Source organism: Rhinolophus hipposideros (genome assembly GCF_964194185.1).
Source record: "Rhinolophus hipposideros genome assembly, chromosome: X".
NCBI classification, from domain to species: Eukaryota; Metazoa; Chordata; class Mammalia; order Chiroptera; family Rhinolophidae; genus Rhinolophus; species Rhinolophus hipposideros.
This window is the reverse complement of record NC_138046.1, coordinates 1,109,760-1,133,829: the sequence shown is the minus strand read 5'-3', so window position 1 is coordinate 1,133,829 and position 24,070 is coordinate 1,109,760. Positions and strand designations below refer to the sequence as shown.

Sequence of the window (24,070 nt, the reverse complement as noted above, 5' to 3'; positions counted from 1 at the left end):
AGATTGCTTAGCAAATAAGCATTAAGTACTTAACAACTGGTACGTACTTAGTCAGTGGCAACTGGGAATCTTATTCAGTGGCATTGGAGAGGGTCTTAGCAGATGGACGGGATTTTACTTGGTGAACATGAGAGCCAGGGGAGGGCATGCAGACTATAATGAACAACATAAGCAAAAACAAAAAGAGTATTTCTAGTCTAGTTGAAGTGACTGGATCATGAAGGGTTTTTAATGTCAGACTAAAGAGAACAGATTTGATCCTGTGGGAAATGGGGAGACATTTAAACAGAAAGCTTAAAAAAAAAAGATTTCTACAGCAGTGTTGTGTAGGGAGATGAGCTATTGAAACACTAGAGGCATGGCTGTGGCCGCTGCTCCTCGCTTCCCTCTGCTGTCCTTGCCTGTAACCCAGACGCCGAGGAAGAGATAAGGTAGCTCCCCATGCCTGGATCGGATGGGGGAGCCCACCAGTTCAATTGATACAAAACATAAGGATGCCCTATTTTGGAGGTATGGGCAATTCCATGAGGGCAAAGTGGACACCACCACCAGCCAGCAGCGGCTTGGCAACAATGCGTACCTGCGGGAGCAGCCTCGACCTTGCTTGGCCTGCACAACCAATTCCGGCTGATGCAGTTCTGTGAGCTCCTGCAGCTTGTGGGTTTGCACCGGTGCTTTCCACTGGCTGCAAACCCAGGACATTGATCTCCTCTCGCCATGGAGGAAGGAATTCCGAAGCGTCAAGACCTTCATGGGCCCTACGTTTATTACGTCAGGTCTACGTTCCTGGAAGAGGACGTTCGAGCCATCCTGACAGCCGTACATGCCCGAGTAGGGGACTGCATACAAGCTCAGAGTTCGTGGAGACCCTCCAGGTGACGATGGTCTCCTTTGAACTCTTTCTGGCCAAGGTGGAGTGTGAGAAAATGCTGGAAATCCACTCAGCAGGACAAGGGCCTCTCTGAGCTGGACCCCTTCAAGGACAGCTGCTGGGAGAGCGGAAGTCACCCCTGAGGCCTGGATGAGCGAGCCTGCAGAAGGAGGTGGCAGCCCCCTTCTCAGACACAAGGCTCCCCTCCTGGACTCCCCACTCCTGGCTCCTCCCCTTCAAGTTTCACAGGTACACCTGGTCCATTATTAGCGGTATGTCATCCTGTTGCCGGCACAGCTCAATTCAGCAGGACGGACTGTTCCCCTTTCCATCGTTTGCACAAGCCCCTCTTACTGTACTGTACATAGATATTTTTGAGGTTTACTTTGAAATATTCAAGTTGCTGTGTGTTTCAAAGTGGTTAAAAACATTATGTAGCTATTTATAAAAATTCCCCAGGTTCTTTAGTCTTCCAGGGGAGGGTCTCATGCCCTCCCATGTTGTGTCCTCCTCTCGCCCCAGCCCGAGGGTAGAGCGGAGTGTGGGGACAGAGGAGGAGCGGAGACAGTGTCTCCGCATTGGTGGAGAGCCACTGTCTTCCCTACAATAAATCTCTATACACCTACCTCCAGTGTGCACTTCGGGGGTTAGTGCTGTCTGAGAGGTCTGTGCACCCACAGACTGTGATAACCTCATGACGAGTCAGGAACCTCAGCTGTGGATCCACGGGAGGCATGTGAGGAAGCCAGATGGCCAGGGGTTAAGGAGCGAAGCCAATACTCGCAAGTGTAGCTTCCTCCTTGAAGAAATGGGACTGTGAAAGGAAGGAGTTAGTGTATCAGCCCGGGGGGATGTCAGAGCCCAGGAATGTATTTCAGGACAAGAGAGAAATGCACGTGTTTGTAGACAGAGGGAAGGAGTCTCTGGAGCTGTAAGAGCGGACCGAAAGGCCAGATCATGATGGGCGGGAAATAGAAGCAGGACACGAGACTTATGCTGGACCTTCATGGACAGGCAGTGGAAGGGAGACAGCAGGGTACAGGTTGGCCAACTGATACCCTAAAGTGTGGACTCTAATCAGATGACATGAAAATAGATTCTTCTAGGTGTTCTTTCAGATCTAGCAATAGGTAGCTGAACACTTGGACCCATGAGCATTCATTGCTTTCAAACTGCAAACAGTATCCTCATTTGGCACACAATGTAGCAAGATGATTCAACTATGGAGAAAGATAAATTGCTGCACAAGGCTCTGAATCTGGCAGCAAATCTCACAGAGAGCGTGGACCCTTACTCATGATCAAGACGGTACAAACCATGCCACAGGCCCCTAACCTCAATTTTCCACCTGCCTAATACGGCCCTCCCCAAAACACTGAGTTTGCGGTCAGAGGACATGAGGTCAGAGGAAGTAGGTTGAATCCTGGCTATGCTACTTCTTCTGGTGACCTCTCCTGCCCTCACTTACTGGCAGAAGCAGGCAGAAGGAAAAGGAAATGCATTAAAAAGGCACCTCTCCCTCTGGTCCCCCTTCTTTTGTACATTTTACAATCTGCCTACTGATACCTCAACTGTACTGAACAGACTGACCCCTTGTTTTCACAACGTTTCCTAATGTCTTTTCCTTGGGGAGTGTTGTGTTCAGAATGTGAACTCTACAGTCAGACTGCTTGGGCTCAAATCCCAACTCCGCCACCTACTAGCTGTTTGATTTCAGACAATTTGCTTGAACGCTCAGTGCCTCAGCTCATGCCAAGTTTCTTTATAACAATATCTGGCATTTAGTAAGCACTCAAATATTGGTTCTTCTTTAAGACCTCTTATGCCAAACAGTCCTTAATTTGGGGGAGTCTCCCCCATTGTTGTCCTCACCCCCACACTACTAGTGCATGAGGACTGCCCACGGTCTGAGAACAGGGCCTTGGCTTTTAGGCCTTAAAAGAAATCAGACTTCTGCTAAATATAGGGTGACCATATCTTCCAAACCGGGACACTTTCAAGAGTGACAGAGAGTACTATTATTAGGCCAGGACAACAGGCATAAATGGTTACTGTCCTGGGCAAACGAAGACCTGCGGTTACTTGAGTTTAATAGGAAATAAGGCCTAAATGTGGAAAACAGGGTATCTCCCCACATTAGTGCTGGTACTAGGTGTTTGGTAAATGCAAAAGGGATGGTATAGGTTTTGTGAGCTCTGGCTGAGAATGACTTTCATCCCACCAGCTGCATACAATTCCCTGTAAAAATCAGTCTTACTCGTTCATTGGAACAGATGCCCCAAAGACTCAATGAACCCAACTGAATTTAGTGAGCCTGCTTTCAGCAGCTGTGTATTTAAACAATAAAACTGCATTTCTTGACATATATAACATATTATATAATATATGATGTATGAGTCTTATCCTACTTTGAGCCAATTAACGAGCCTTGACTGTACTGTATAATTAGAGTATATACAATAGAGCCATAAAATAAACTCCACCACAGAAACACATATTGAGTTTTACACATTGGCACCAGATATGATTTAATTGGAAATTCTAATGTTTTATTCTATTTTCAAAACATAAGTGTTTTTTTAAAAATCCAATGTGTCTTTTAGTATGACATGCTTAAAATGAATAAAATACAAATCGAGTTTCCTAAAAAGCTGCTTTAAAAGTGAACTAGCACTGCATGGGGAGCACCGTGATGGACAGCTTCGTAATAAACCCAGAGAAATGCCGCCGTCGGTGGTGTCACTTTAGGCAGTGCTGGCTTTCACCTCTGCACTCCAGATGTACTCATTCCCTGTGCCTGGGGTATACGTGCAGCCAGTGCAAAGACCAACTTTCAGAAAAGGATGGAAATTACCTTCATAAAGTGACCAGAAAATCCTGGAAGCAGAAAGCTACTTACTGTTTCCATTTGCTCTAAGAGAGGCATGGAGAAGGCTGGCCATCCTCTCTTTGTTTCTGTCATCTGTTTTCTACCACTTATTTCTGCCATGCCCACTTATTCATGTCTACTCATAAGACTGTCACTGGTTCCGTAAGAATTGTGTAGAGAGTCCCCCATCTCCATCTCCATTCTTGGAGAAAAACCTGAGGGAGAGGAGGTTGAAGTAGGAAGTTCTCTGGGTGCAACCAGGGAAATTAGTAGAGCCTACCCATAAATCAGGAGAAGGAAAGTGCTGTGGACTGAATGTGTGCCTCTCAAACGCACATGTGGAAGCCTTAATGCCCAGTGTCATGGTACTTGGAGGTAATCAGGAGTAGATGATGTCATGAGGGCGGAGTGCCCACAATTGCACAAAGTGGTAGTGAGTGAGGCCGAGGCAGGGCCAGGTGAGCGGTGGGGAAGAAAGACAGAGGCTTCGGCCATTGTCGGTGTGGTGTGCCAGCAGCATGGCACTACCCACCTCTGATGCCCTCTTTGCTCCCAGGTTCTTCTCTTCTGCCCCCTTCCTCTCTGCACTTGGGCTCCTGGCTGCATTTCTCTGGGTTATTCTGCATTTTTTGCTACAAATACAGCTCTAAGTACCAGCAATCTTTATAAAAAGTGGTTTCAAGTGTTAATACACAATCCTGAAGTAGACACACTGTACTTGCAATTTTTTGTGTTTCACCAAAGGGGCAGATACAGAAAAGGCAAAAGCTGAGACAGGAATCCTACACGGAAAGGAGTTCATCACTCAGCGTGAGGCAACATGTGAGCAAACGAGAAAGCCACAAACTGCTACTCTCTCTTCCTAAGAAAAGGCACTTAGAATACAGATTTCCAGTTACAGCAGCCTAAAACGCAAGAATTCAGGGTTTTGCTCACTTGAATCATGTCCCAAAGCACCCGCCACTCATTCACAGAAGAAAGACCAAACTTTAGGAACAAGTTATTGTTCATACCTGCTCCCCAAACAGAATTAGAAACATAAGTTGGTAACCAATCTAGAGAAGTGCACTTTTGTGAGCCCCCAGTGCAGTGCCTGGGTGAGCATATGCCCCCAGGCAAGGGCTCACTTCTTCTACAGCAGTTAGTTTATCAGGAAAGTTTACTCTTCTTGGGAGTGATGGGTTGGAATGGGACAGGGTGGGAGTGATGACTTTCATGCACGATCAATGGAGGAAGCAAGCAGCTGCCCAAAGGCCTCACTGCATGGCACAGATGCTGTGTGGCAGGAACTCCTGCACGTAGGTGGCGGCTGCCTTGGACAGGTAGGTCATGGTGCCAAACCTGCCACTGGGTGCGCTGTCATACAGAAGAGTACAGATGCCAGACGCAGGATCCTTTGCCAGCATGGTATCATCTGCGCCGAGGGTTTTCTGTTTGGTTTTTAAGGGTGGGAGAACACAGGGGAAAGGAAAAATTACTACTCCTACTAATTCAGCTCCTCAGTAGGATCACTCAGAGCCTGCTCCCCATCACCAACACGCTGGATCTTAGGCTGCTTAGCCAGGAAGGGTTTATGGTTTGGCACAAAGCGGTGAATGTGAGTTTCTAAACATGAATTCTCCACTGGATCCCCAAATCATATCAAATTATTTTAAAAGTATTAAGTGTTTAGAATTTTTAAGAGCTAAATATAATTGTTAATTAAGTGAGCTGTGCCTATGAAAATGCAAATGTTGAGACTTAGAAATCACCATCGAGGGGCTCTGGTCTGAGACTTACTGCTGATTTCAGCTGTGATTGTTTTTTCTTGTGTTTGGACATGATTTCTCTCTAAGCTGACTTAATTCAAATAGACCATAAGCTTTCTAAGCTAGAGTCTATGTCTAAAAGGGATCCCATTTTCTGATACCTGGACTGACCAACTGCAATCCAGAATATTTAAAATTAGGACTGCCTAGAAAATCCTGGATACTTTTAATTTCTTCTGCACCGCACCACAGTGCCTACCTAATAGAACGAAACACCTATTACCTGCTTTGGAGATTTTCCTCCTGACAACAGCACCTTATGTTCCTACATTTCATTTATGAAACGTTTGCAAAGCTTTCAATAAATAGTTTACATTTTTAAAATGGGGTTGATTTCCTGGAAGATTTATTAGGAAAATGAGAAAAATGTAGAATTAAAAGTTTCACTTTGGGAGCATTTTCTCAATCTGTTGACATTTTGCTTCCTGGCTATTGTCGTCAGTTTGGCTCAAATAAACCCTTACAAGTTAAAAAAAAAAGTTTCACTTTGACATTTTCCTATAGGTAAGTAGCAAAAGCAAAAGAAAACTAAACTAAAAACACAAACCTTCTCGTTTCCTTCATAGCCCAGAAAGGATACGATATCCAAGAGTTTCTTATTACTACAAAAAGTAGTATGATAAGAAATTTGAAATATAATGAAAAACGTATAAAGCCTCCTGAGTTCCATGCAATTTTACCATCTAATACAACCACAAAACACATGGTGAAAGACAGGGGTCACCTCGCAGCCTACTGTCTTTGCAAACAGAGCTCAGAGCTACTACAAAGGGGGCCCAGAAAAGAGCTATGAGGAAGAGGGCACAAGAAAGTGACCTTGGCCTCATGAGAAGCTCTGAATGCAGTCAGGTGCGTGTCAGACGTCCCCCTTACAGAAAACAACAGCTTTGCCTACCTGTTCTTGAAGGAACAAGTCATTGGCAATATGCACTATTTTTTCCACAGCAATGATGCTTCCGATACTATGAATTTCAATATCCGCCATCATGGTGAGGACCAGAATGGCTTCAACCAGAAGCTGGCGGTACTCTGGCTGAGGTACACGGTTTAGGACAGACTCCACATGAACAGAGAATTTAATCTCGCCTGGAGTCATCTGTGACAGAGAAAAAGAAAATCACTTCTGAAGAGCCCATCATCCAGGAGGCAGTAAAAGCAGTGTAGCCAAGAGGCTGCTTTGGCCCCCTTTAAAGTAACTGAGGAAGTCGGCCCAGTCTTTTGGGAAGGCAATCTCACAATGCCTACTGAGAGTCACAAAAGTGTCAATGCCACTATTTACACAACCCTTCCCACGTTTAGGTTACTTCCAGTTTTATGCTTGGGACTAATGCTGCTATAAACACTCACATGTAGGGCTTTTTTTCCCTCTGTTGAATTATTTCGTTAGGATGAATTATTTCGTTAGGATGAAATAGACTTTGGGTTAAGGGGACTGAGACATAATTTTTGGTAAAATTGTAGTGAGTGTATAGCTTAGGGTAGCAATGTAGATTTAGAGTCTAAAGACCTGGGTTCAAGTCCTGTCTTTGTCAGTTACTAGTTCTATGACCTTGGAGAATTCATCTCTCTAAATTTGTTTTCTTATCTGTAAATCAGGAACTAGAATCCCATCCTAGCTATCTCACATAGTTTTGTTAAAGGTCAAATGAAAGAATGTGTGAAGGCACTTTGAAGACTCTTAAAGGTACCATTCAAGTATGTATTAATTCCATTAACATTTCAATCTTGCTTAAAGGCAGAGAAAAGACAAATGGAGGATAGTGTTCTTTACTAGAAAATTGGTCTATAGTTAAGAGTGAAGCTCTGAAGCATTAGCTTTCTGTACCCGCCTCTCCAGTCATTCTCTGTAACAATTCCACTATTTTCGAGAATTTTCTATTTACTATCCAATCTATTTATGTACAATCTTACTATTCCTAGCTTGCTAATTCTAGATCCTTTGTCGATTTTGCATAAAAGCTATTTCTTTAAAATTTCCATGTGGTTGGGCAAAAAGCAAAATACAAAAGCACATGACAGTCTATGTCTGTTGTCTACGGCAACGTGTTTCTATCTTGTCTGCCCTCGCCAACTCTGGCAACAGTGACATAAATCAGCCACGCTTGATAAACCATTAAAAGAAGCTGTCCCTATATAATTAACATAATGCCTAATTATTCTCTAATATTCCTGTTCTATTTTTTAAAACACTTTCTCCTTTCTTGAAATGCATTTCATGTTCAGTTCATTTACAAAAACACAGATCTACTATTGTGAAAAGTGATCACTGAAATACTTTAGCCAGAGAACTATCAGTCACATAAATGTGAAAGACAGAATCTTACCTCTCTAGTGGTTGAAGAAGGAAGAACAAAACCTTCCACAGAAAGTCCGTGACACTGCAAAACAGCAAAACCATGTTGTCACCAACGATATGCTGATAACTGCGAGGCTGCACAGAGACACAGGCCAGTGAAAGACCCCATAACTCAAGTGTCCTTGCCAAGGGGTTATGATGACTGTGGCAGCAAGCAGGGTTGGACTACAGGACACCCAACTTTCTAGTTAAGCATTCCCCATCAGCACTCCTGATCCCTTCATCCTGCTCTTCTTCTCCTGTAGTACTTGTCCTCTTTTAGCATTCTGTGTAATTTACTTATTATGTTTGTTATTTATTGTTTGTCTCTCCCTCGTAGCATGTAATTTCCACAAGGGCAGAGACTGTGGTCTGTTTTCTTCTTTGCTTTAGTGCACAGCAGATGCTCAAGACACACTTTATGAATGAATGATATTTCATCTTCCCCCTCACCGTTAACTCAGTTGTTAAAAAGCAATGGCAGTATTACCTTGTTTTGTACACCTGAAACTAATAAAAAAAATAAAAAAATAAAAAATTTAAAAAAAAGCAATGGCAATTAATGGCTTGCCATTTTAGGTTTTAAATAAAGCAAGACATTATATATTAAACCAGATAAAGGTTTTAATCCAACAGGTTTATCAACACTTCCATCCCATGTTCCTTATGCCAAATAACAGTCTTCATACAGAGAATTACCAGCCTTCAAATATATGTGCAAAGTGATTATGTTACATTCATACTCTGAGAAGAATGGAATGAAAAAACAGAGGGCATTTGTTTTCCCTCTCAGACCAGGATTCCAAGTCCAAGTTTTGATTCTGCCACAAAACACCCAATCTTCCTATTCAGACTGAAATGTTCCTTCTTTTATATTCTTGCAGCCTGTGGTTTTACACCTTTATCATTACTCATTTTGGGCTTGCATTATAGCTAACTACAGATTAAACACCTTAGTGAAATTGAATTGCTGTAACCCAAGCATAACAGGACAGAGTACATATCTGTCACCACTGTGCATGGAAGGCAGATGGAAAGTACTGTGTGAACAGAAGACTGCCGGAGCTGATAGTCTAAGGAATCAACTTCCACCTTTCCAAAAGATCACCTAATTCTGTCCCCGGAAGAATATTCATGTGCCAAGGGGAGAAACATAACTAAAAGTTTGGAAGTCCTGGATGAAGTATTCTTCAGGTTCTTGCCAAGGGCAATGAAGCAAAAAGTGCTACCTAAGACACTACGAATAAGACCTATGAAAGAGGAAAGGGTCTTCTTGACCTTCTACATCTGTCACAATCATAACGGTGTGACGTCCCCTTAAACGTCTTTGGCAAACTAAGCCTTTGAAAAATAAAAAACAAAAAACAAAATTGGTCACATCAACACAGTATTTGGACTATTAACATCATTATGACTTTGCACGTATTTAGTAGTTTTCATCCAGGAAAAAATATGGGTAAGGGCTTCTTATACAAACTCCCTAATGCCACAGTTGTTTGATCACAGTGACATTTGGTATCAACAGCACACTGCTACAAATAACATTTCCACTCTACAATAGCTACAAAGAACAAGAGCTCTTTATCACCAAACTCGTTTGATTAGCAGCAAATGTATCACAATGTCCCACAATGTCCAACTGTGGCCAAAACCAGAGAAGTGATGATTTTTGAAATCTAATTTCTAACCAACATCAAAGAACAACAGTCGAAAGAGACTAAATTATCAGTAATGCCAAAATAACAAATTAACTGTTTCGTTTTTATGTTTTCTTCTAGGTTTTGTCCATACAAGCCTATGACATCTATATAATTGCTGTGATGTCGCAGGCGTATCATATTTCAGTCAAGAAGAATGACAATTTCAAAGCAGAAAATATAGAGACATCTGCAATGTGTATGCTCACCTTCTGCAAAACTTTCCATACTTTTTGATAAAATCCAATTGGGACTCTGTTCAGTGCACCATCCAACCTTCTTCGGCGTTGCCACTGACCTTGACGATTATCTTTAAATGTCTGTTCATCATATGCACTAGTAAAGGAGCCACTACTTAGAGTCATAGAGGTACCAGGTGACTTGGGAGGAAAAATAAAAGGAGAGAAAAGAATACGAATCAGAAGCTATCTCTGTTCCTCTGATAAAGTATTATAGCACAGTGAATAAGAAACCCACTCTGCAGAATTCTACCACATATTAAGTGTAACACCCAAGATAAACTGGTTACAGTAAAGCTAGTAGACTTATGAGTAGCTAGCAGCAATATAAACTAGTGCAATCCTTTTAGAAAGCAATCTGGTGGTTCATATGAAGAGCAATAAAAATACTGATGACATGAAAGGTTTTTAGCTGTCTTTCTCTGGTTCTCTGTTAAACTTCTAGCTGGTCTATGGCTTAGTTTGTGGCTCTCATGGGCTATAACACAAGTCTCAATCAATTTAAAAGAACTGAAACCAGATAAAGTATGTTCTCTGACTACAATGACATGACATGAAATTACTGTGTTTCAGTAAGACCTAGCCAGACAATCAACTCTAATGTGTCTTTTGGAGTAAACATTACTATAAGACCCAGCCTTATTTTACTATAAGACCAGGTATAATATAATACAATAAATATAGTAAATATAATGAATATAATAAATATAATGTAATACTGTGTCTTATATTAATTTTTGCTCCAAAAGACGCATTAGAGCTGATTGTCCGGCTAGGTCTTATTTTCGGGGAAACAGGGTAGAAATCAATTAACAGAAGGAAATTTGGGAAATAAATTTGGGAAGGAAATTTATAAATATGTGCAAATTAGACAACACGTCCCTAAATAACCAGTGGGTTAGGGAAGAAATCCAAGGAAAATTACAAAACACTCTGAGATTAATGAAAACCCAACATATCAAAAATTATGGTATACAAGCAAAGGACCTGAACACACTTCTCCCAAGAAGACATACAAACGGCCAACAGATATATGAAAAAATGTTCAACATCACTAACCATCAGAGAAATGCAAATAAAAAGCACAATGAGATATCACGTCACCCCAGTCAGAATGGCTATTATCAACAAGACAAATGGTAACAAGTGTTGGAGAGGCTGTGGAGAAAAAGGAACCCTCATAAACTGTTGGTGGGAATGCAGACTGGTGCAGCCGCTATGGAAGGCAGTGTGGAGGTTCCTCCAAAAATTCAGAATAGAATTACCATATGACCCAGCAATCCCTCTCCTGGGTATCTTCCCAAAAAATCTGAAAACATTTATCCGTAAAGATATGTATGCTCCAATGTTCATTGCAGCTTTGTTTATGGTGGCCAAGACATGGAAACAACCAAAATGTCCTTCGATCGATGAATGGATAAAGAAGTTGTGGTATATATACACAATGGAATACTATTCGGCGGTAAGAAAAGATGATATAGGAACATTTGTGACAACATGGATGGATTTTGAGAGTATAATACTAAGTGAAATAGGTCAGACAGAAAAAGCAGAGAACACTATGATTTCAATGATATGTGGTCTATGAACCAAAAACAACAAAAGAACAAGACAAACAAATGAGAAACAAAAACTCATAGACACAGACAATAGCTTAGTGGTTACCAGAGGGTAAAGGGGGAGAGGGATAGTAGTAGAGTGAAAAGGGGATCAAATATATGGTGATGGAAGGAGAACTGACTCTGGGTGGTGAACACACAATGTGATACATAGATGATGTATTACAGAATTGTACACTTGAAACCCAAGTAATTTTACTAACCATTGTCACCCCAATCAATTTTAATTAAAAAAAGGACCCTAGGCTGCTGATAGTAGGGTCAACCCATAAAGTGTATTCAGACTATTTTACAAAACCAAATATCAATAGTTTTGAGTTTTTAGATTAACTTCTCCTCTATGCCTCTGTTCTCCTTTATTAATGTGAATGTGACAGAGTTGGCCATATCTCACTCTGTTAATTCATTACAGTGTATTTGGTTATGGTCAACAGAAATATCAAGATTGTTTCCAATAGTTTTCCACTTTTTGTTTGATTGTCACTGGCCTAATGTCATCTGGCCTTAATCTCTTCAGCCTAAGAAATTTGAAATCATAGACCATTATGAATCATTGATTTAAACCAAGGAAATTTAATCAGAAATCCGTCTTCCAAAACTGTAAGCTTCATGAGGGCACTACTGTATTTCCAGTGCATGGCATGAAATTGGCACTCATTTAATGTGTACTATATGAATTAACCATCAGAAGAATAGCTAACCCAGTAGTTGTCAAAAGTGCATGAGAATCACCTAGAAATTCTCTGATTCAGTAGGCCTTGGGTGGGGACCAAGATTTTACATTTCTAAGAAGTTCCCAGGGGATGCTGAGGCTGTCTAGTACAGTGCCTGGTGCACACAAGGCATGTGATTAATTGTATTAGTTAAAGAATAAATGAATATCAAATACTTAACAAATACTTATGAAACTGAATTTTGTTTTCTGAAATTGAAAAGAGGTAGGAGTTTGAACCCCCTTTCTTGCCTTTTTGGGAATGAAATGGAAAGATTTCACTCCTATACATGAAGTTGATTTATATTTATTTTAGTTCATAATTCATTTTCTTTTTAATCAGTATATGTCATGATTTATATAACAGGATATTCAAAGCACTTGTGAATGGTATATAATACAAAATAACAGCAGTTACCAGAAAAGACGGTGACATCAAATCAATACCCAGTGTATGGCCACCATTGGACTATGGAAAAAAAAGTGAGAAAAAATAATTTTAAAAGACACGAGGCAAAGCAACCAATATTTATGTCTTTAAGTTATTAATACAGTAAAATTACAACAATTCGAGTAACTAGCCAGCATGCTATCATTAAAAAATGTGATGAAATAACCTTACTGTAGAAGTCATGGTAAAGGGTAAAATAAATAAAACTACCTTAAAAATATTTTTCCATAATCAGAAACGGGGGCACTGGTGAGTGGTAGGGAAAAGGGCTTAAAACAATACAAAATACCAGATAGGCAGGTGAGGATGGAAATCAATATGTGGAAATAAAAAAAGGAATGAAAATGTAGGTCTCTCAATTGTCTAAATTAGTCTTAATAATTTTGGCTTTCTCTAAGTCCTATAGGTAGTGAATGTGTAAAAAAAAAATGAAATGATATAAAGCTGGTCAAGTCTTTAATAACTTATTAATTTACCGTGTTTCCCTGAAAATACGACCTAGCTGGATCATCAGCTCTAATGTGTTTTTGGAGTAAAACTTAATATAAGACCCAGTGTTATATAATATAATAATATAATACCAGATCTATAAAATACAGTATAATACAATACAATATAATATCAATATAAATATAATACCTGGTATTATATAATACTGAGTCATATTAATTTTTGCTCCAAAAGACGCATTGGAGCTGATGGTCCGGCTAGGTCTTATTTTCGGGGAAATATGGTAGCTGGGAATATGGACTTCAAGTTCTAAATCTATAATGAAATTGTAAGTGATATTGTGTGACTATATACAATCTTTCAAGCAAAACAAGAATTGTTTACCAACAACGTCAGTCAGTTTAACTCTTCAGTACGAAATGTAGTTCTTTCACTTTTCAGATAGGAAAATGTTCTGATTGTCCAAATTATATCTGGGGAAAAACCTGTAGAGTGAACATTTTTCTATCACAAGGCCCATTTTTATTCCCTTGTATAATATAAACATGAAAGGGTGGCTGAAAAGTGTACTCAAATTAAGTTTACTTTGAATTAAACTTTAAGCATTGGCTGGTTCTTTTCCTAAATGGACTCCTAAAAAGAATTTCTATCTTGCCTCCCCTCTTCTGGATGAGATTTAATCGTGCAAAACTACCATAAGTCTATTTTGAAAGCAGGAAGAGGAGTTTTAAGCTTTTCATAAAAGTTTCTGAGGGCCGGCCTGGTGGCTCAGGCGGTTGGAATTCCATGCTCCTAACTCCGAAGGCTGCTGGTTCGATTCTCACATGGGCCAGTGGGCTCTCAATCACAAGGTTGCCAGTTCAAATCCTCGAGTCCCGCAAGGGATGGTGGGCTTACTGAACCTGGAGCTGAGCTGCGCCCTCCACAACTAAGACTGAAAGGACAACAACTTGAAGCCGAATGGCACCCTCCACAACTAAGATTGAAAGGACAACAACTTGACTTGGAAAAAAAAGTCCTGGAAGTACACACTGTTCCCCCAATAAAGTCCTGTTCCCCTTCCCCAATAAAATCTTTTTAAAAAAAAATTTCTGGGAGAGACCAAATTAGTATCTTCTCAACTTGGACTTTAAAATCCCACGATTTCCCAGAGTTCTGAAAGAAGCCTTGGAAGTTGGTGTTAACTATTTCTTTGTATAACACAATAAGTCATCTACTCTCATCTGTAGGGAAAAAGTGAGTAAGAGACTACAATGTGGTGTTTGTTGACTCCCACCAACTCCCAGGCTAATTTAATTGCCTGTCCTCTGTGTGTCCACAACACCTTGCATATACCTCTATCGAGACAATGATAAAAATGTAATTTCAGGACAATACCTGAAAACAGATTTTCAAAAAAGACCCTCACTTAATCTTGTGTTCTCTCTAGTATCTGTTCTTAAAACTAAGAAATCTAAGTCTAGTTTCATGAAGAAAATTAATTCCAAAATGACATGTTAATCATAATAAGAGGAACTCCGGATTTTAATCTCTTGCTATCAGAAACAAATGACTTTTCTCCTAAAATGAGCAAAACAGTTTGGTCCAAGAAAAGGAAAGCTATCGACAAAATGATTTCTATAAAGGAGAATCAAACAAGCTAGTCTATGGCTTGTCATCTTATTTGTACAAAGGCCATGAGCTCATGCATGTTATGTAGAATGAAAGGCAGGTTAAACTATGTTAAATTTAAAGGACCCTAGTTCTTTCATCTGACTCTCAGTTGACATAGATAGTCTATGAAATTCTACCTGGAAAACATATAGCTCAAATTAAACTTGAATATGAAACAAAATCCATAATCCCAACAATCTGATTCCAAAAAACTGTTCTTAAACATGTCACTACCTCAGCTAATCTCCCAAGAAGTATCTTACCTGCTTTATCTCACTTTTTAACTGCGTGATCCCAGTTCGTTCAGTTTTAGTTGCTCCAACAGCACCAATTTCGTGGATAGAAATAGCAGGGCTGGTATTTGAATCACTGGGGCGCACTACATAGCATGACACACCAAAGACAGAGAGTATAATCAGGTTCCAATTTTTTTAAACTCCACATTTAGGAGGCTTTTACGTTAATAAAACAAACAAGTATAGCCTTGCTAGTCCAAGTGTGCACCATGGACCAGGAGCATCACTATCACCGAGGAGCTTGTTGACGGACTCTCAGGTCCCACTCCACACCTCCCGAATCAAATTCTGCACTTTAGCAAGCCCCCCAGCTGCATAGTAAAGCTTGAGGAACACTGCGTTATAACTTTGCTTTACCACTCTAAGGTCTGGTATCCATCCAGCTAACACATATATATGAATATTTAGTTCTCCTAAGCCTAGAAGTTGAGCATGAGAGAGAAGCCTTTTCATTTGCTCTGGTGTTTTAGGTACTCGATACCAAATACCACGGCCGACCACCAAGTGCAGGTGGAAGATTAATTTGTGGCGGGCCCCTAGATGTATTTGAATTTAAAGGTGAAAGGATACATCAGATGTAGCGGAGCAGCTAGACACACACATATGCACACGTGCACACACACACACACACACACACACACCCCACAGTAAGTGCCATTAAATTATTGCCAATTGGAATACAAGAAAGTTTCAGATGATCTGGGTTGTTTGTTGTCCTAAAGTAGAGACTTACACTTAGGATAATTTAAGGGAATGGATAAAACAGTTCAAAACAAAACCATCTGATGGTAATCCACTTAGTTGATATTACCATTTAAGGAAAAAGAATGAGACATATAGTGGTTTCCAAATCTTGTTCCAGAAGACAGCTTTGCTTTTAACTGTTTCATATACTGGGGCTCTATTTATTTGGGGGGGAAGGTTCCTCTGATATAAGAAAAAGAGTTGAAAATCAACAAGACACTTAAACACTCTACGATGTAAACACAGTTATTCACTCTTACCGCTTCGTTCTACCCCAAACTCCTTGCCACTGAGAATGTGATGCAGGAGGTTCTTCATGGCAGAAGGACTGAGATTCATCAGGCCATCTGTGGCTTCTTCGGCTAGTTAGCAGAGATGTTAGGGCAAAGAGGTCTCTAACTGGCCTGCCATCCCCACCCTATTTTTCTCTATTTCTTTCTTGCTTAGACCTTCTGAGCCACGTGATTAGAAGAATAGAATTACAAACTGAATTTCTAGCACCATACTACCTAGCTATTGATCCTGCAATAGATTTTTAATCATTTAAGGACAACTGTCCAGTTCATAGATTGACCAGGTCCTTGATTTCTTCTTCGCCCTCCTCCACACCATTAGGGCACTCAGTAGAACCTTTATTTGATGGTGGGGAGGATGAAAGGAGAATCACAGAACTGGAAGCTAGTCAGAAAGGCAATGAATGTATATCTGCAGATGGACAATGATTATGAAAACTTCTCGGTCTGGAAATACAGAGACTTAAAAGAGAATAGATATGAATTTATGAAATCACAAAGAATATCAAGAGGATAACTTGAACTTGTTTATCAACATTAGACACTTATTAGGAGTTCCCTACATGTAGGTCGAGATTTTAAACAATATTAGTACAAATATGGTACTTGACCTTGAGAGGCTGACCAATTGCTTGGGAGAGATTGGACATGTAAACAAGATAAACAATAATAAAACATGGCTATACTAAGTGCCCAGTGAGGGGTGCGTAAAATTAGTGGGAAGACTGTTGAAGTAGGAGGTAGAGGACAGACTGTTGAGGGCCTTGAATATCAGACCCGGGGTCTTGACTTTATCCTATAAGAAATAAATAGCTAAGCTTTCGATGAATGCACCAGGAAAAAAACATCAGGTCATTAAGGAAAAGTGAACAATGTTTGGGGGTTCATCCCTCATTGAATAATCAGACCCTCATAAAACATCCCTTGATACCACAGCTACAGAATATGTATATGTAATGCATTTAATCCATGACAATGTGCTAAACCGGACATCATCTGGAATCAGGCCAACTTGCACTCAATTTCCACTACTTACGAGCTGTATAACTTTGGGCAAGTTTTTTTAACCTCTCTGAGATTGTTTCCTCACTGGTAAAAGTGGGACAAAAATACTTTCTCCAGAGAATTGTTGTAAGGAGTAAATGTGATAATGTGTGTAGATATAAAACAAAAAGCACAGTGTCTGGCATCTGGTCAGTATAAAATAATCATTGGCTCTCTTCCTTTAAAGGGTTACTTAAATATAATATTAATTGTCTCATGTAATTTAAATTAGACTCAAATCAATGAATTTAGGCACTTGTTCACAGCTCAGTTAAAAACCTTTTAGGAAAATTTAACTGAAAAAATGGCTAAAACTGAGTTTTGCAATTCTGGTTTTATTTTAGTTTGCAATCTCTATCTCTGTTCTTTTGCCATTGTTGAAATAAGAGAAATCCCAATGGAAAAAACAGTCATGCCATGGGGGTCCCCTTTTGCCCCCTTCACACTTTATATAATAATTCTGCTCTACAGCATGGGAGAGAGTAGGAGCCTCGTGTCCAGAAACCACCTCAAGCTGGATGTAAACTCCAGATCACTAGGAGTTAGGAGGCATGTAGCAATTGGGAGAGGAGAGCCCCCAAGTGGCGGAGTTTTGAACAACTGTTCTCAACAGATTTAGGTTTTGAAACTCCGCCACTTGGGGGCTCTGCACTCCCCATTGCTACATGCCTCCTAACTCCTAGTGATCTGGAGTTTACATCCAGCTTGAGGTGGTTTCTGGACACGAGGTTCCTATTCTCTTTGAAGCTGTAGAGCAGAATTATACGAAGTGTGAACAAGATTGCTATATGTAGCTTCTGAGCTACTGATAAAAAGGTTTTAGCTTTCTTTCCCTCCTGGTCCCAAACTCAGTAGACTTACATTAAAACTGAGTTCTGCCTAAAATACTTCCTAAGTTGAATACCTGAGCACCGAAGGGACTGGGCCAATTCTGTCGCCATAACTTGAATGATCAGACCAATTCGAAGTCGAAACATTTCGGCAAAGAGGCCAGGCTGAGTTCGCATATACATGGCTAGATATACCAGTATTTCCTGTGTGCAGAATGGATAGAGACAAACATTATGGTGCACGTCCCACATGGCCTATTTGGTGGTCAGTTGCCAGGTCAACTGTAAACAAATTTTAAAATATCAATCAGCAGATTAGGCTTTATAACTCTGCTCACCTGTGTCAGGATTGAAATGTTCATGTCCCCTTCACTGGCCTCATCTATCAGCTGCGTGAGTGCTTCATAGGGCAGAGGTCTGAGGAAGAAGAGTAAAGAAAGACAAAATTCTGCAAGTCCTTCAACCTAAATCTGTTGAGAACATCAAAAAGCTCCTTCCAAAGTGCAAGTCGCTGCCTCCACATTTCATCACTACTGGTAGCAAGCTGGCTCTTTCAGCCTTCAAAGGTCATTGCCTCCCAAACCACCCTGGCACCTATCAACTCAAGAGGGCTCTCCTCTCTCCTCTCTCAACCTTGACTGCCATTGTCCTTCGAAAGTTTATTTAAAACTCTATTTATGGTGTCCTTCCACACTAGTCTTTCATGGTTAATTCTGAACACTTCACAAATAACTATTATGGCTAGAAAGTAATAAACTAAGTTTAAGCTGTACCTTTTGGAAGCCATTTTATTATTTTACAATCACATCTTATAGAGTTATACTAATTTTCTATAGTTTCATCATTTTCCAGAGAGAGAAAGAGAGAGACGCACACCTCCTCCCATACTTCTGATTTTGCTCTTGATACTAAGCACTCTAGGGGCATGGGGTATGGACCATGCCATATTCTTTGGGACTGCCCACAGTAAGGCACACTTTGTTTTATTGCACTTTGTTGCACTCTGCAGATTCTTCATTTTGATTGACATCAAGGCAGAGTGTCCACCAGCAAAAAGATTATGACTCATTGAAGGCTCAGATGATGGTTAGCACTCTTAGAAAAAAGGTCCTTTTAATTAAGGTATGCAGGTTGTTATTATGCATACAGTGCTACTGCACACTGACCAGACTGCAGTACAGTGTAAACATAATGTTTATATGCACTGGGAAACCAAAAAATTCCTGTGACTTGTTTTATTGCCATATTCACTTTCTTGCGGTGGTCTGGAACCAAAGTCACAGTATCTCTGAGATGTGCCTGTAGTCACAAAATTGATCTGGTTTGTGATAAAAGGCTCTGTTTGCCAGGAGCAAGGTGCTATGGGTCAACTTGTGTCCCCCAAAGTTCATATGTTGAAACCCTAAGCCCTAGTACTTCAGACTGTGACAACACAGACACACACACACAGGGAAGAAATGTGAAGAGACGTAGGAAGAAGAGGCCTCTGGAGAGAGGCCTGGGACAACGTACAAAGAAGAGCTGATTATCTCTATGGGTACTAATTCCAGTTGCCCTAGTTTTCGTTTTGTTTTATTTTGTTTTGGATGAGGGGTTTGGGAAAGCCAGTAAGAAAAAACCAATACAAAAGAAAAACAGCACAAAAGCAAAAGCAAAATACGTTTGAGCACTATTCCCTGTGAGTTTCCTCTTTCCTTTACTGTGCGCTGTCATTGTCAACACTGTCACGTCGAGTGTCTGCCAGGTCACACATGTAGGACGTTACGGCCCAGCTCACAGCTCCTCGATATAAAAGGCATTCGGAACCATACTCACGCAGAGATGGTCTTCTCTCGGGGCTCTGGAGGGAGGCCCACTGTCAGGTGTTTCTGGTGGGAGAGCAGGTCTGTGCAGGCCTACGGACACAGCACAACAACATGGATGTCCATGAAAATGACTCTCCTTTGCCTAGAAACCTTTCTTACCCCTTAACTTAATGATACACCAAACTCTCTTTCTCGGGAAATACCATGCAGATCAGAAAAGAGGCATTTCTTTCTAGGAAGGGACCAAGAGGCATGTTATCTCCTAAGAGGTAGGAACTTTTGGCCTAGTATAAATTCCCTCTTAAGATCTACAATTCGTAGCTTCTACCATCTCTGTAAGTCTACAGTTTATGTGCTTCGGTATTGTAGACTAGACATTCAAAAAGGTAACTGAATGTCGGAAACTTTCTGTTGCAAAGACAATATCTCAAAGATGAGAAGCTGTGGCTTCTTTAAAAAATAGTACAGTAAAAATAAAATAAAATAAAACTAAAAAAAAATAGTACAGAAATGAATTTTTCAAAAGCACCCCACTTAGATTGGGTGTACATGTAAGAAGAATTCATGGCACCTCATCAAGTGCTTCCACCTTCTTCCTTAAGATCCCGGAGATGCATCGGATCAGGCCCCAGTGACGAATGTCTCCAGCTTTGCCATACAGTTCAGTAAGCAGCTCTCTGACTGTCGCACTACCCTCATCATACAATCCAGTGTCCCAGTCAGGTCCTCTGCAATGTTAAAAACATTACTAATAAGTAAAGCTCTCAGCAACAATTCTCTGTTTCAGTGTTATAATGGATATGCCTGTTTTTTGATAGGCCTCTCTCAATAGCAAATGAATGTTACTGATTAAGAGTCCTTGTAAAACTATGATTAGTACTCAGCCCTGGAAGTCAAATACCGAGGCAAGAATAAGTCTTAGTTTCACCTATGTGTTGTGAGAAAACGTATTCTTTTCTCTCTTCACGGCTTCAACAGTACTGATAATTTAAACACTTTTTGTTATTCTAAGCCAATGAGTTTTGGGGTGATTTGTTATACAGTAATAGACAGCTGGAATATACGTGTAATGATCTTCAAAATACATAGTTTTAGTGAAAAAAGGTAAGGTTCAGAGCAGCGTATACTATATTGGGGTGAACAGGTGTAAAAGTATATACATATATGTCTATATTTATCTACATTTGCATAAAGTGTTCCTGGACGGATACACAAAAAAACAATAGTATTGATGGGCAGCAAGGAGGACCAGGTATCTGGGGAACAGAGGTGGGAGAAAGACTTCTCTTTACCCTTTCACTGTGTCCTTCTGTATTTTAAAATGTTTGAACCATGATGATGTATTCTCTATTCCATATATTTCACTATATTAAATGTTTCATATTTTTAATTTTAATATAATTACATTATATATTTATATAATAAATATACTAAATATATTGAATGTAATATATATTTCTTAAAACATGAAATAAAAAGTGCTATACGAAGTCATCAAAGGATTGAAAAAACCAGTGAATGAAAGTTTGAAGAATAACAAGATATTTACAAAGGCTCAAAGTACATCCCCACAAGACATTCATTAATTACAAAGTGTAACATAACTTTACAGTAGAGGAATGTGGAAGATACTACCTTAACCAAGTGATCAAAGTAACCAGTGATGGGATTCATCAATACTAGAAGACACACAGAAAAGAACTCAGCTGCCAAAAATGCACAACCTGAATTCAATTATGAGGAAACATAAGCTAAATCAAAATTTAGGGACATTCTGCAAAATAACTTGTCTGTATTCTTCAAAAATATGTACCATGTTTCCCTGAAAGTAAGACCTAGCCAGTCTAGTGCGTCTTTTGGAGCAAAAATTAATATAGTATTAATTATAATACTATAATTAATATAGTATTATATGTTATATTATATTATATCCGGTCTTATATTATAGTAAAATAAGACTGGGGCTTATATTAATTTTTGCTCCAAAAAGATGCATTAGAGCTGATTGTCCAGCTAGGTCTTATTTTCGGGGAAACACAATGTAACATGAAAACTAAAGACTCAGGAACTACTCCAGATTAAAGGAGAGCAGGGACACATGAGAACTGAATGAAACACATAATTTAGATTTTCTTTTGCTATAAAGACATTGGGACAACCGACAAATCTCAATAAGGTCTATAGATTAAATAATAGTACTGTCTTAACATTATTTTTCAGGTTTTGGCAATTGTACTGTGTTTAAACCAGAGAATGCCCAGTCTTTAGGAAGTACACACTGAAGTATTTAAGGATAGAAGGGGATCATGTTTGCTATTTACTCTGAAATGGTTCTGAAAAATATGTGTGTGATGATGAGGATGGTGGTGATGATGATGATGGGGGGGATTAAGACTCAATGTAAACATCTGAGGAATCTGGCTGAAGGATATTCAGAAATTTCTTTTTGTACTATCCTTACAACTTTTCTCTAAGTTTGAAATGGTAAAAATAAACATATATACATACATACATACATACATAAAATGAAAAGAGGTGCTGTGAGATCCCACAATCTGGGAAGATCCTTCTTATTCCCAGAGATCAGAGAAAGGTTCATGGAGGTAACAGATGAACCAGGCTTTGACAGATAGCTAGAACTGTGACAAGAAGAGACGGGCTGTGGTACAAGAGAGTAGTCCAGGCAAAGGAAAAACATGAGCCAAGGTATGAACATGGTCACGTGTAGGCTGTGTTCAGGATATGATACGTAGTAGACTGTTTCGGGGGGACTATTCACATTGTGAGGGGGGAGCAATGGTAGATAAATGTTGAAAGTCAGACCCTAGAGGGTGTAGATTTGGCCACTGATTCCCAATGGTACTGGCGATGTTATAGAGAGAGGCAGGGGACCGGGATGCGTTGCAGACGATAACACAGTTTCAAGTCTGGGTGACTGAAAGAATGATGATACCATGAATTAGGTCTGGAAGTAATACGTTTCCAGTAAAAAAAAGTGAATTTGATTTTAGACGTAAATAAGAAGACATATAAAAATAAATTTCCAGTAGATTAAAAACCTAAATTTTTAAAGAAAAATTATTAAAGTTATTTAAAATATTTTTAAATTCTGAAAGGGGAGAAGGTTTCTCCCATTCATGACAAGAAACCCAGAAGGAAAAGACCAATACATTTGGCTATATAAAAACTTAACTTTTGCATAGAGAAAGACATATACTCATACACAAAGTTAAAAAGTAATTCTTTGGACAAAAATATTCACAACAGGGCCGGGCTGGTGGCTCAGACGGTTAGAGCTCCATGCTCCAACTCCGAAGGCTGCCGGTTCGATTCCCACATGGGCCAGTGGGCTCTCAACCACAAGGTTGCCAGTTCAACTCCTTGAGTCCCGCAAGGGATGGTGGGCTCCGCCCCCTGCAACTAAGATTGGACACGGCACCTTGAGGTGAGCTGCCACTGAGCTCCCGGATGGCTCAGGTGGTTGGAGCACGTCCTCTCAACCACAAGGTTGTCGGTTCGACTCCTGCAAGGGATGGTGGGCTGTGCCCCCTGCAACTAGCAACGGCAACTGGAATTGGAGCTGAGCTGCACCCCCCACAACTAAGACTGAAAGGACAACAACTTGACTTGGAAAAAAGTCCTGGAAGTACACATTATTCCCCAATAAAGTCCTGTTCCCCTTAAAAAAATATTCACAACAAATATAACAAACAAAATAGTAATGTCTAATATCCACAAGAAAAATATAAATAAACCAATAAAGAACAAACAAATGTTATGAACAGATGATTCACAGAATACTAGCCAATAGACGTCGGAAACCCCACCTCTCAACTGCTACTCTTACATCCATGAGGGACGTTGGGCAGAATTCCAAGTGTATTTACAGTGAAAATCAGACACAATGTGCTCAAGTGCTTTGATATTTCCCGGACTACAAGTGTTAGGGAGGCTGCAGGGTTCAATCAGATGGCACGGTGAAGTTAGCATGACGTACAGGATCAGGTGAAGAAAACATATGTATCAGGAGCAGAAGAATTGGTAGTCAACTGTGGATTACCTGAGTTGGTGGGAAGGCACGATCTCTTCAAGTACAACTCCCTTCATTGGCCCATGTCAACTACCCTGCTGAATCATCAGTTTTCATTCAAGCTAGTCATTCTGTCCTTACCCATATCTCTTCTCATCTTCTCCACCTTTTCATTACGCTGCATTTAGCATTGTGCCTGGCACACAGTGAGTACTCAACAGATACTTGTTGAATAAAGTACCCTATCTAAAGAAAAAAATACAGAAACAAACCTATGAAAAGAGTAATGCCCATGTCCTTTTTTGGCAATACCATAACCCGCTT

The 24,070-nt window shown here is 40.1% G+C and overlaps 1 protein-coding gene across 3 annotated transcripts in view; it reads right to left on the bottom strand.

The window, feature by feature from the left end:
- Window positions 1-3,178: 3,178 nt before the first annotated feature.
- Window positions 3,179-24,070, bottom strand: part of PHKA1 (phosphorylase kinase regulatory subunit alpha 1) — a 73,546-nt gene continuing 52,654 nt past the window's right edge. For all 3 annotated transcript variants that reach the window (XM_081042330.1, XM_081042331.1, XM_081042332.1), the window contains 11 exons: window positions 20,288-20,444; window positions 19,727-19,806; window positions 18,250-18,328; window positions 17,986-18,115; window positions 16,005-16,106; window positions 14,968-15,083; window positions 12,569-12,619; window positions 9,790-9,960; window positions 7,873-7,926; window positions 6,444-6,644; window positions 3,179-5,170 (listed from right to left, as the gene is read on the bottom strand). In XM_081042330.1, the coding sequence (XP_080898456.1) occupies window positions 4,997-5,170; window positions 6,444-6,644; window positions 7,873-7,926; window positions 9,790-9,960; window positions 12,569-12,619; window positions 14,968-15,083; window positions 16,005-16,106; window positions 17,986-18,115; window positions 18,250-18,328; window positions 19,727-19,806; window positions 20,288-20,444 (1,315 nt within the window). In that variant the 3' untranslated portion in view covers window positions 3,179-4,996. The remainder of the gene's footprint in view (window positions 5,171-6,443; window positions 6,645-7,872; window positions 7,927-9,789; window positions 9,961-12,568; window positions 12,620-14,967; window positions 15,084-16,004; window positions 16,107-17,985; window positions 18,116-18,249; window positions 18,329-19,726; window positions 19,807-20,287; window positions 20,445-24,070) is intronic.